The sequence below is a fragment of the Argiope bruennichi genome, chromosome 1, assembly GCF_947563725.1.
Source record: "Argiope bruennichi chromosome 1, qqArgBrue1.1, whole genome shotgun sequence".
Lineage (NCBI taxonomy): Eukaryota > Metazoa > Arthropoda > Arachnida > Araneae > Araneidae > Argiope > Argiope bruennichi.
Window position 1 is genome coordinate 54,542,894 of NC_079151.1, and position 14,547 is coordinate 54,557,440.

Below are 14,547 nucleotides of genomic sequence, written 5' to 3' on the forward strand. Positions count from 1 at the left end.
AAACTAACGTGAGAAATTTAAAATCTACCAAATGGATGGATAAGGGATAAATTATATTTTAAACCAATTTCAAAATATTAATGTTTTCCGTGAAAGGCTGCTATTTTGCAATCTAGTAGATAGGCTACGTTTAATTGCACTTTCCTAGAATTAAGGAATATGAAAAATCAAAAATTCTACACCAGTATGGAAAAGTGATAAAATTTACTTTGCAAAAGAAGAATTTGATTAATATTTTCTGTGTAATTCTAGGTAATTCTAATTTCTAGGTCAAGTATTTTAATACATTTATACCAATTTTCAGTGCTTTCATTGGAATTAAAAGGAAATATCTAATTATAAGGAAATATCTACACTATTTGTTTCGAAACAGCCGTTAAATATAATAAAAGTGAAATTCTTAAAAAATATATTTTATTTATTTGGAGCAAAAATTAGTTTAATATCATTTGTTTAAATACTCATATTTTAAATTAAAAGTATTGAAATGAGCAACCACTTTGAGTCTTATATTTGATTTACAAAAAATTAGTTTGTTTTTGCCTTAAAATGTATAATATGTACTTTAATTCCGAAAATTTTCCCTTACTTTTTCCCCAGAGGGGCACCTCGAAATAATGATGAGAATCTTCCGGAATGGTGGTTGGTTCTCGCCACCCTGAAGGGTACACGAAAAAGTAGGGGTTTAGCTACTCCCATGGATGACAGGGCGTTATTCCTTAGGAAAGGGTTTTATCATGACCGGTGATAGCCTTAGGACTCAACCACAGTTCCCGCCAATATTACTGTAGCGGCAGTTCGGTCATTTAAGGGTTGCTTTTTTAATCCGTGTGCCTTTGAGGAGGGTCGGGAGTCAGTAATATGACTTTCCCTCACTTTTAATCATTGAATTCTTTAACCAACTGACATTAAGTAACAGTTAGTAAAAATACTTTTCTCTTGAATTTCTCGAGTTTCTTACATATCGTTTTTACATCGTTTTTATCGTTTCTTACATATCGAGTTTCTTACATCGTGCATACACACGATGTGAGATATTTTATACTACTTTTCAATAGTTAAGCCTGATGAAGAAAATCGAGTGCATATTTTGTGCCCTCTCTCTTTCGCCAAATGCGATAAAAATTATACAAGACCAACAACTATCGTCTGCAGGCTACGAATTTGAATTACTGCTTGTTGAGGTCTTGGGTTTTCGTGTTTACATATTATCTAAATTAGGAGACTGACAGCTGGCAAACTTTTAGAGACTTTGGTCCACAACTTTTTTGCAGATCTACAAATTATTCATTCATTCGGATTATTTCATTTTTGATTTATTTTCTTCCCATGCTCATGGAAGGATAGATAGATTTCTTTAGACAGATTTGTAGATCTAATCTAAACTTTTTGCGTAAAAACACTAATCAAATTTCGATCATATGACTGATGGCGTTTTTTGAGTTATCATTCAAAACAATAGAAACATTGAGTTATCATCACAAATTTTCACTAAAGTGTTTTCTTTTTCTGAAGAAGCTAAAAATAAGCATATTTATCAAAATTTCAAGTACGATTTTTTTTTTTTTTTGCAGTTACAACTTTTTTTTTTCTCGTGTATGAAGCATACAAAAAATGTAAAAAAAGAGAGAGATATAGAGAATTTTTTGATACTATTTTAACTTAATATTATAAACTTCAATGTATTTTGTCTCACTTTAAATGTAATGTTAAAAAGGCAATAAATCGTCTTTCCTTTTAAACCGATAAGGAGAAAAAAAAGTAAGAATACATACAAAGTTTTCATTTTTAAAGGGAAAAAATAGCTAAACCTTAATAGAAAAACATTTGGCTTAAAATATTTTCCATAAAGTAATTCACAAATTTATACTCAATTATTAAATATATTTATTCAAAATGATAAAAATAAATTATAGTCAAAATATTAAATTTTTCTAACAAGAATTTTTAATTTTAATAATTCTTGATTCTCCTAGAATTCTCCATTAGTTTGCAATTCAAATTTCTAATTATTATAAAAAATTCCTATAAATAGGCAATGTATATCTTGATAATCATATTTATAATTATTATAATTAGAAGTATAATTACATATTATGCATTTAATTTAACAGATGCTCTACAAAAATCATTTATTAAAAATAAATCTTTTTTTTTCTATGGTGTGCATCCAATTCAGATGAAAGTTAAACTTTTGATAGTTCTATACTTTTTATAATTGAAGTACATTATGCGCTTACATATTCGATTTTTATGTGTTTACATATTCGATTTTTATGTGTTTACATATTCGATTTTTTGGCGCTTGTGTGAGAGATTAATAGCCAATACAGTATGTAAAATTGAGTAAAAATGCTGAATTCGCTTTAAATGTCGATATTTTGCAATTACTGTTCGCCAGTGTCATGGAGTTAATACTCAAATGACATTTTTCTTTATTTTATTATGAAGCACACAGCTCTCCTAAGCGAAAATAAAATCCTGAGTACTCGTGACATTCACTGCTTTGCCCAAGATCCACATTTTTATACGGGAAGAGGAAGAAGATAACTCCTTCATTACAGATTTGCGAGAAAGTTTCGGAGGGCGCGGGGGACACTTTAACTGGTTTTGAATATTTCAATATTTAGGTTTCAAAAATTCTCTTCTTCAGTTTGCCATACAGAATAGCACTTAATAATTCTAGTGCATGCTGAACTGAACAAATATCTATCTAGTTTTGTTAGTTAATATCTTTCAAGTTAATATCTTTCAAAGAACATGATTACCAACCTCAATTCAATGAAAATGTAATTCTCAGAAACGATAATGTGCAAACATTACTTATTCGACTTTCGTATAATCAGCACTTTGTAATAGAGCCTGCAAATATCGAATTTTTTTTCAAAAATCTTTATTTTTATGCTAAAAAAGAAATTTCTCCATCGCTACGAAAAATAAAGAAAGACATGTGTACGTATGAATGTTGACTTTGTGTAGAATATTCGACATACTTAGAACATTTGGAAAATGTGTGGAAATACTTAGAACTGAGAGATGTGTCTCAGAGGGTGAAAGAGTCCACATTGGAGCAATTTTTTGGACTTTTAATTAGAATTTTAGTTAATTAAAAATTAAACAAAATTTTGCCACTTTTTTTTAAAGCTGCCGGTGATAGAATGTGACAAAAATAAGTTTCATACCAATTTAAAATTCAAGAAAAATTATCTTTTTGGTTATAGCAATTTGGTTGCCATACATTTTTTTTTTTTCATTTTTAATTAGATTTTTAAAAAATGGGTCCTATTTCATAACCATATATCTTTTTAATGTAAAAAAAAAAATCAAATTGTTTTCATTGTTGCTGCGAATATTTCATGCTGAATTTTTCTTCTAATGCTGGTGCTAAAGATATGAAAATACGGCTTTTTCCTACTATGAATAAGTTTCATTTTAATGCGTGGGTTAAGGACGATTAAGGTTTAGCTCCAATGAAGATCTTCATTTTTGGATATTACTACACTTTCTTGTATTATAAATGGATATAAAAATTATTATTGTTCTTATAACTTGTATATTGATCAAACTATATACATAATAAGCTAATGTATTTTGTTCTTATTACGTATTGCAGAATGCCAACAGTCAAATGAAACAAATATAACAAATGAACGATTCAAACTGTTTCATGGAACGTTTCAATGGCTGCAACGCTTTGCTAATTAATGAAGTTTAAAATTTTTATTAGAAATACTCTCTCTAGGACTCGCCAAAAAGAGTCACTCAAAAGAGGAAGATGTAAAAGATATCAAGAAACAGCCGTCAAGCAAAATTTAATCGAAGGGAAATATAGGTTTATCATTGTCAGATTGGTAATAGCTATGATTTATCTATGGAAATTGATCTCCATGTTTTCCAAAACTTTTATCTCACCAAATAGTTTTTGAAAAATTTTTAAACCTAAAAATTATCTTTTTAATATTATATTTCATTTTTATACAATGTTTTAAATAATTTTTCATATATATTACACAGTTTGTTGCAATTAATTTTTAATGTTACGAAATTCAAAACAGTTATTCGCGTGGTCTTGCTAATGTTAAAATTAAGAATTTTAAAAAGATTTCATTAAACAATAATTCCGAGGTAGGATTTTATTTTCTGTTTTTATTTCTTAATAATATAGGTTCTTTAATTTGCACACTTTATAATTTATGTTGGTTTATTCAATTAAATTCATGTTGTTCGATCTTGTCAAATAACAAGGTGAATTTTTTAAAAAAATATATGCATTCCACATTAATAATTATCATCCTAAAAAGTCAATAATCTCGGCGAACAATCTAGTCGCCAAAGGCGGCTGGTATACAAAAAATTAATGCATATTAGTGTTTTGCGTTGATTTTTTTTATTGAAACAATGAAATCTTTATTTAATAATCCTCTGATATATTACACAAATTAGGAAAAGTATGCTTTAACACAAATAAAACTTCAACGCTGAATGATTCTATTTTCCATCTTATTTCTTAAAAAAATGCTTAGTTTCATAAAAAAATGTTTTTGCATTATTTGACGTTTAATCATTTCAATTTAAAAATTAAAACTCGACTTTCTAAAGAGATCACGGAGATACATTACTCAATGCACTGACTGGTGTAATGATTTTAAGATACTACTCGTTGTATTCTATGACGCATTGTGGGTTATTACAATTTCTAAGTATTAAAAACCAGTTAATAACTACGCAAAGAGTAGTGAAGGCCGAATTTGGAACACACGGCTGTCACTTTGCATTTACAGCATGAACAAAAAAATATACTTCATAATATTTATATACTTTATAATAATAATAATCCAATAATAAGTGTAATGTATATTTCTTCGTCAAATCTTGGATATAAATGACAATTCATTTCATAGCTGAAGCATTTGAATCTATTTGTTCTGCATATAAATAGACATTAAAAATTGGTTATCTTAAGAGAATTCTTTTTAATTGCCATTGCAGCTCCTTCATTTAGTAATTTGATATGAATATTCGCTGGATTATGCATTGTTTATCTCACTGCACTTTTATTACTATGCAAAGTCGAAAAAAAAAAAAAATACCTAAAGACTGCAAATAAGTACACAGGTTTTTCAGTTTTCTTTGATCTTCAAGGGATTTATTTCATTCATTGGTTTGATGTGCATCTAGAGTCTGCAAAGAAATAAATCTCTTCATAAAAGAAATTATTTGTGTTCTTTTATTTTCTGAAAAGACAAAAATGATATATTTTTTTAAAATTGCTATTAAAATTAAAATTTTGGTTTTCCGGATTGAATATTTCAACGTTTAGTTTGTAGACACAATTTAGATATGTTGTGGCAACAGCACTACATTCCGGTCCATATTCTCTAAAAACAACAGGGTTGGTGTTACGTGGTGTGGTATGTATAAACCATTTTCAATCTCATTGAATCTGTCGTTATTTAGAAAAATACGAAATTTTACTGTTTATTTCACTCATATTTATACTTTAATTTACTGACTGGAGATATTATTTTAGGTTTAAGAGCTAACAAGATGGTGCAGAGGTTAACATATAGAAGACGATTGTGCTACAATACACAATCCAATCGAGTTAAAATGTAAGAAATATATAATTTTATATTTATGTATTATCTTGATTGTAAAAATTGTATAATGTATGTATCGTAATAGTTCCGTTCTTTTCGATGTTTTCTAATTATTTCTTGTCTTCCGTTAAAAATATTTTTTAAACTGAAGTTAATAATGTGCAATAAATTCCACTGTTCATTTAAGTTCATGGTATTAAGTTTTATCATTGCATGGTATCAAATAATATTAGATGGTGAATACCTGTAGATTCTGCAATTATTTTATGTATGAAATTTTTATCGAATTAAAAACAAAATGAAATTTTTTTTTGTATAGTTCAAAAACTCCAGGTGGGCGACTTGTATACTTATATCCTGGTAAACCAGGCAAAGTTCCAAGATGTGGTGACTGTCATTTAAGGCTCCGTGGGGTATGTAATTTTTCTATCTATAAATTTTAACGGAATTGTGCATAGTTATTCAAAATCCTAATAATATTCGTGAATCCAACTATTTTTAATGGTTGGATGCTTTAATTAATGAATACTCTTGCATGATGTTACTTTTCATCTTGAGGATCAAGATGCTGTACAATCAGCCTTTTCAAATATATGTAACGAGATCAAGACACCATATTTCTGGTATAGAATTCTGGTGCTAGCTATCTCGAAAATTAAACAAAATTATAAGTATTCTTTACTGTTCTGTTAATTACAACAGACTTTGATCACTAAAAGTTTGACATTCTAAATTACAGAGATGGTTTAGTTCATAAAATTGTAACAGTGTCCTCTTAATAATAATATTAAATAGCTTTAATAGCAATCAAATTAAGAAAATACATACAATAATTTTAATTTATATCTTTTACTTCCAAGTTTATTTTTCTGCACATTTCATTCTTAAATATTGATGAAATTGAGACAGAGTCGCCTGTTCGCTCTTGTAGCAGCTTGGTGCTAATGTAGTCTCGTATAGTAAGTTGGAAGAATAAACACAGAATTCCATTTATTGCAATTCATGTCACCCTTCTTCCTTACAATTAAATTATATAGTATCTTAATTTATTTACTTTTGAATTATAATATCTTAATTTGCAGGTGATGACATCAGATAGGGACAAATGAATATGATGATTCATATCTATGACTGATGCATATCTTTTGTTTTCTGGCAAAATAATTCTTAAGTACTGATGAAATTGAGACAGTTACCTGTTGTCTCTACTAGCAGCTTATTGCTATTCTTGCTTACAATTAAATTATTATTCAACTCTTAGTTGATTTACTTTTGAATTATAGTATGCTAATTGGCAGGTGATGACATCAGATAGGGACAAATGAATATAATGATTCGTATCTATAACTGATGCCTTTAATGTCTTATTTTTGTGTAATTAATTCTGAAGTACTGATGCAATTGAGACAGAGTCGCCTGTTCGCTCTGATAGCAGCTTGGTGCTAATGTGATCTCATACAGTAAGTTGAAAGAATAGATACAGAATTCCATTTATTGCAATTTGTGTCACCCTTCTTCCATACAATTAATTATTCAGCTCTCAATAGATCTGCTTTTGAATTATGCTAATTGGCATGTGATGACATCAGATAGGGACAAATGAATATGATGATTCGTATCTATAACTGATGCCTTTAACCTCTTGTTTTTGTGAAATTAATTCTGAAGTATTGATGAAATTGAGACAGAGTCGCCTGTTCGCTCTGATAGCAGCTTGGTGCTAATGTGATCTCATACAGTAAGTTGAAAGAATAGACACAGAATTCCATTTATTGCAATTCGTGTCACCCTTCTTCCATACAATTAATTATTCAGCTCTCAATAGATTTGCTTTTGAATTATGCTAATTGGCATGTGATGACATCAGATAGGGACAAATGAATATGATGATTCGTATCTGTAACTGATGCCTATAACCTCTTGTTTTTGTGAAATTAATTCTGAAGTATTGATGAAATTGAGACAGAGTCGCCTGTTCGCTCTGATAGCAGCTTGGTGCTAATGTGATCTCATACAGTAAGTTGAAAGAATAGACACAGAATTCCATTTATTGCAATTCGTGTCACCCTTCTTCCATACAATTAATTATTCAGCTCTCAATAGATTTGCTTTTGAATTATGCTAATTGGTATATGATGACATCAGATAGGGACAAATGAATATGATGATTCTTATCTATAACTGATGCCTTTAATATCTTATTTTTGCAAAATTAATGCTTAAGTATTAATGAAATTGAGACAGTCATCTATTGGCTGTTGTAGCAATCTGGTGCTAATATAGTCTTGTGTTGTAAGTTGGCAGAAAACAGTATTCCATTTATTGCAGTTCCTGTCATCCTTCCTTCTTGCAAATGAATTGACTTTTCAGCTTTTAGTTGTTTTGCATGTTAATTTGTAGATGATATCTGATAGGGACAAATGAATATAATGATTCTTATCTGTAACTGATTCATTTAACATGCCTTTTGTTATTTGAAAAATTAATCCATATTATAATATTTCAATAGATTCTTATGAGTTTTCTTGTAGTTTTGATTTGGAAGAATACAATGTTAAATTATCATGTGTTGCAATTTATGTTGTATTTTTTCTTGCAATGCAACTAAATGATGTTTATTATCAGGAGGGATTTGAATCATAAGTTGCTAGTGTGATTTTAATTTTTAATATTACCTTAAAAACAGTGTTTTGTGTGTTCTACTCTATCTTATTCCATTTAATGATTATGATATGGTTAATTGTTTGCATATAGTATTGTTTATACCTTCCTGAATAAACATCTATTATTGATTAATCAGTGTCAATACATAGGTAAAATGAAACATTGCAAATCAAATTTCCCTGGTTGCCTTTTTCCTCTAATAATTGCAAGATTTTTTAAATTTGCATTAATGTTTTAAAAGTGTGCAGGTTTTTCCATTTACAGCTAGATTGTTATTTTAATTCATTTTTTTAAAACTTATCCTTTTTATCTTGCAAACATACATATTAATTATCCACAGCATTAAACTTTACTAAAAATAAATTGTAGACTTGAATAAATAAAAAAAAATATCTTAATATCTTATTTAAGCTGAAAAATATAATATTAATTATGCTTAAGATGCTTTTGGTGTAAAAGGATAAATTATCAGATCTTCAAAAGGATTGCAAGTTATTCCCTTAGTTTTACTTTTTATTTAAAAAAAAAATACGAATATTGTAATATCATATTTCATGTATTACTGTATTTACAGATTTTGGATTGGTTTAATTTTTTTAGTTCGTATTAATTTGCTGATTTCATACTAACATTTAATTTTTAATACCTACTGGATCTTGTTGATTTTTTAAAATTTGTTAGGGTAAATGAAATAAACTGCTTTTTATTTTAGATAACCCATGCTCGTCCAAGAGAGTTGTCAGCCTTGTCTAAACGCCACAAGACTGTTACAAGGACTTATGGTGGATCACGATGTGGAAAGTGTGTTAGAAACAGGTATGGATGGCTAATTGAATATTTTCTTAGTTATTTTTTTAGCCATTTTATTAGCTTTTCCCCTTCGTGAATGATTGTAGATAATATGAAATAAGGAATTTATTATTCTTATTTAGAACTGTTGCATTAAATAATCTTAAACTGTTAATTTCTGTTTGAAATGACTGCAACTGAGACAAGAGTCGCCTGTTGGCTTGAATAGCAGCGTGGTGCTAATGTAGTCTCAGATATTAAGTGAAGATTACTACACAAGATTATCTAATGATGATTTTGTCACCCATCTTCACACAAAGTTTTTTAATGGAAAGATCCATTGTTTGATTATTTGCTTGTACTTTTACTTTGAAATGAAAATATCAATTGTGGAGAGCTACTTTTTATTTAAACCTAATTTATAAAAATTTGGTTCTGTAAATCTAATGTTAGTAAAAATTATTTTTTTTCATTAAAACGTCATGCAGAAGAGGTTCTCCTTAGGTTTACTGGTTAAACTCTTGAAGTATATGGGGATTATTCTATTGCTGTACTAGAAATTAAATTGCTACAGACAATTATACATATGGATAAGTCTCTTGCCAAACATATTTCCAATATAGATATAATCAAGGGTGTTTGTGCTCCGGGGAAACCCCGGAATTCCGGGGATTTTGAACTTCGATACCCGGAAATTCCGGGGATCGTCGTTCAAAAGGAAGTAGGAATAATAATGAATTATTTATTTTGATCTGGGTAATTTTGTTTGCTTTGAAAGCAGAAAACGCAAGGTCAGTGTGTGTGGTGAAAACTTTTCCTTTCTTTCTCCAAAGGCAGTGATAATGCGTGAAAAGGGGGAAAAAACTTCTTTTTTGTTTTTTCCTTATTGCGAGTTATGACTCATTCCCCCGGTTCTCGGACATTCTCTTCTGGATTCTTTTCGGCAATTAAGCGCGGCAGAAAAAAAAGGGAGAGACTTCGTTCGACCAGATGTGCGATCACGTGCCCTGGGTTCAAAGGTCTTAATTTTGCAAAATTAATGGTTATTAATTTTGCAAAAAAAGTAATTCATTGAACTTTTATAATTAGGTCATTCAATACTTCATAATCGTAATTTTTCATTTCTCCCCCCCCCCCCTTCTCGAAACTCCAAAATGTCGGTAGTAAGTCCGTAAAAGTTTCAAAGGATTTTTTGGGGTCCCACAAACACCCCTGTATAATACTAGCTTTTCTTGTGTTACAGTTATATTGAATCATATGCATTCTGAATTGATGGTTGGAGTAAATGAATTGCAAAATACCTCTCATTAAATTATGTCGTGATTTGTCCAAATTTTAATCACTTAAAGATTTGGAATCGTTAATCAGTTATCTATTATAAGAATTTGAACTTCATACGAGTGATGATATCAGATATAAAGACAAATGAATTTCAGGGATTCATATCTATAATTAATGCTGTATTCAAATTAAAATTTCAGTTAATAGTGAGATAATAGTAGCGTGTAAACTAGTAATGTCGTGGTGTTAATTTGATTTTGTATATAAATTGAAGATTCTTGTGACATATTGCAATGGATTTTGTCACTTGCTTTTCTTATCAAAAGTTACTACAATTTCAGCTAGTTATTTTAAGGAATTATCTTTTTATTAAATCCGAGCTCCTTGTAATTTTTAAATGTTCTGATTATTTATATATTAATTTGAATTCAAATAATTTCCATGGCATCAATTAAGATTATTTATCATTTTTTTCATTTCATATTTATCAGATTTAATTCAAGTTGCAGGCTTAAACTGGTTATTACTTTGTAGAATAAACTATTCAAAATTATACTTTTTTGTATTTATTATTTTTAAAGGGTTTTTATACTGTAACTGAATAGATTTTGTTCTTAAGTAGTATTACAAGTATATTATATGCCATGAATTGTCAAATTTTAGTTTATTTTCTAGTATATTCTGTGTAAGCTCGGAGGTAGAAATCGTGAATGTAGTTGTGATAGCATTTAAATATCAGTTGCATTTACTATTCTGTAAGAATGGATTGCAAAAGTTGTGAAACAATTTAGTAAATGATGATATCAGATAGGGACAAATGAATTCCCATGATTCTTATCTTTATCTGATGCTATAATTAGGATTTGCACTTTCTGAATTATTTTAAATAAACAATATTGAGACAAGAGTCGCCTGTTAGCTTGAATAGCAGCTTGGTGCTAATGTAGTCTCAGATATTAAGTGAAGATTACTACACAAGGTTGTCAGATGATGATTTTGTCACCCTTTCTTCTAACAATTTATGTGTATATTAATTTATGAAAATAGCTGTACCGTTGCTGATGTAATAGTTTAGCTGATGTAAATAGTTTTTGCTTGTAAGCATGTTAACTAATAGTGAAATTTAGTCTATCCTAACAGTGTATGAGAATGTCTTAGACATAACTGAGCTGATGATTTTTCTTTCTTTCTAGGATCAGCAGGGCATTCCTTATTGAAGAGCAAAAGATAGTTGCTAAAGTATTGAAAGCCCAACAAATTACTACAAAGTCTGCAAAATAAAAGTTCTGTAATAAAGTTGTGTAATTTAAGCTGTTTAATTCTTTCATACTATTTGGTACACAAATACATCTTCAATGCATTTTCATAAAATACTTTTTTTTTTTCATTTATGTAGTTCAACAGTAATAAAAGTTTCTTTATAATGCTTCTGTATTGTATATATTTACAGTTGCTAACAAATTTTTTATATAAGGAAGAGATTGAAAACTTTTTGACAAAAAATAAGTTTTTAAAATTTATTGTAATAGTATCAAAAATTATCTCTAAATAGTAGGTAATATGACAAATTTTGGCAAGAAAACTGTTTTGTATTGAAAAGTTGTTAATGTTTGTCATCACCAATTATGGGCAATTGAATTGTGGCCTTGAAGTGATACTATATATAGTAATCGATTGTGCTCTTGCGAACATTTCTTTGAAAATATGGACCTACTGATTGTTTAATTCTCGACTCATTTTTTAAAACACAAATTTAAATTTTAATTAATGTACCTGAAAGAATATTATCTGAATATTAATAATTTGATTGCAATGACAACTGTTATTAATTATATTTAAATTACTTGTGAGTTTTTTTAAGAACTAAAAATTACCCTTGGTGCCTCTTGAAATTAATTTTCCAAAGAGAATATTCTTTATTGGATAATTGCGCGAAAAAAAATCGCATTTTATGATCCATAATCATTTCTTGTGTTTAATATTCATACTATGATTTCACATATACTATAAAGGTTGGATGAAAAGTTGGAGCTAATACCTAAATGTCTGGTTGGTAATATTAAAATTTTTGACTGTTGAGAGTAAAAGTACAGCATTTTTTAAAACTAACATTCACTCCTCTAAAAAAGTTAAAATAGTTGTAAAACTGAAAATAATAGCTATCCTATAAAATGAAAAATACCTTTTTTTAAAGGGAAAAGTTTAAATGAGTATTTGCTTCCTTATTAAATGTTTATATCCTGAACTATTTGGGATATTGATCTTAATATAGGGTCATTTCTGCTTTTGATGTTTATAACCTAATTATAGTAATCTGGCAGTATATGTGAGCAATATGCAAGTTTGAGATATATCAGAATGTCAAGCATTCAATGTGAAAACCATTCAGTTCTAAATGAAGAAAATGTAGAATCTCTTACAAACAGAACAAAGAATATATATAGAAAAGCAATATCTACATTAATGAGATTAAAATGAATTTCTGTGAGAATACTATCTCTTGATATACTAAACATTAACTGATATTGCTATGCTATTTAATTGCATATTGGAAGTACAGTGGGTTTCAAAATTATTTGATATATTTACTGTTAATATGAATTTGCATCTCCACTTTGGCTGAGAGTTAAGTAACGACATTTTGTTCTCCTTTTAATAGAATATATATAGTGTTTTATAAGTGTAATCTGGAATTGAAAAATATAAATGCTTTATTTCTTGGCTATATAATATGAAATAATAAGAAAAGAGTACTAAATAACTATTGAAAACTCAAGCAGATAATGTATCCATGTTACTCTAATGATATTGCATGCCTACCTATGAATGTTTTCATCTTCTGGAGCTTTCTGTACAGATTTACAAAATTGAAACCAAAGAATTGTTCGAACTACCTTTATCTTAATAAATGTTCTTTGAGTATTTTAAGCAGTTAGCAATCTGCTATTGTATGGGTTCATATTTTTTGCTCTCTTAATATAAAACAGTGTTTAAATCCTCAATACATTTTAAGAATTATTGTCAAAAAAAAATATCCAAGAATGAAAATATGCATGTGGCAGTACATTTTCTAGCTATAATTATAGAAAAAATCATGCACATTATATAGTAGGAAAGTATGTACTTTTTGAGTATGAGCATAAATATAGATTAAATTTTACAGAAATGATTTTCTTGTTATATTTTTCATTGATGAATTGCTTTAATGTGAAAATTGACAATACTTAGAAGTATTCAGAATTTTGACAACTATTCCTTGCTTATTGACAATACACACCTGAAGTGATAAGCTATAGGTCAGTGAAGAAAGCTTATGCTTTGAATATCTTGGCTTGTATTTTGATCATGGAATATAAAGAAATTATAAAATAGATGCCTTCTAACAACACCTTGGTGAAGTGAATTATTGATTTTACTTCAGAGATTTATTTTTATGTAATGGTTTTATATAATTACTTTATTTTTAGATACAGAATATTTTGATTAAATATCTTTTTCTTATTGTATAGTTTTTTTTAATGCTTTTACACTCTTATTAAAACAAATGTAAGTATTACTATTAATGCTTAAAACTGCATTTAAAAAATGTGAAGATAAGGATTATATTTTACTTATAAGTGGAAAGATATCAAAAATAAGAATTTGAAACGTTTTTTAAATATTAATTGAGATGATTTTTTTTTCTCTTTTACCTGTATATACTCAAGAAAAATAGCACGACTTGGTTTAATATTAATAAATGTTTTGTGTATCGGGAGGACCCATTAAAATTTTTTTAAAAGGTAAAATTTTGTAACCTTAAAAATAAACAATTAAATTTTTTGTAAAAATCCTTAGAAGTAATAAAATATATTATATTACTCTTGGCTGTTATGAATTACTGAAAAATTAGAATAGAGATTACACAAATTATCTAGCTGAATGTTACCATCTATAATCATATTGCAATATGTAGCAAATTATCAAAACAGATTTTGCTAGAAAGCTATGTTTTTGGATCTTTTTATAAACAGTTGAAAACCAAGAGAATAAAAAAATTCATACTTCAATTAAGAAAAGGTCTTTAAAAAAGTAAATAATTAATAACATGATTTTTCTCCAATTAAGATATAAAAATAATAATTGTTGCACTGATTTGAAATGGTATTTCAATAAAGTTTTGATTTAATTAAAAAAAAAAACTACTAAATTTTAGAGGTTTTATTTTTTTCGT

At 28.1% G+C, this 14,547-nt stretch overlaps 1 protein-coding gene across 1 annotated transcript; it reads left to right on the top strand.

Moving 5' to 3' along the window:
• The first annotated feature begins 5,286 nt into the window (after nt 1–5,286).
• LOC129968711 (60S ribosomal protein L34-like) lies at nt 5,287–11,644 on the top strand. The gene is made up of 5 exons (XM_056082890.1): nt 5,287–5,411; nt 5,531–5,612; nt 5,920–6,013; nt 8,977–9,080; nt 11,528–11,644. Exons 2-5 carry the CDS (start codon nt 5,548–5,550, stop codon nt 11,613–11,615), a joined length of 351 nt encoding a protein of 116 aa, XP_055938865.1. The 5' UTR covers nt 5,287–5,411; nt 5,531–5,547; the 3' UTR covers nt 11,616–11,644.
• Nucleotides 11,645–14,547: the final 2,903 nt, after the last annotated feature.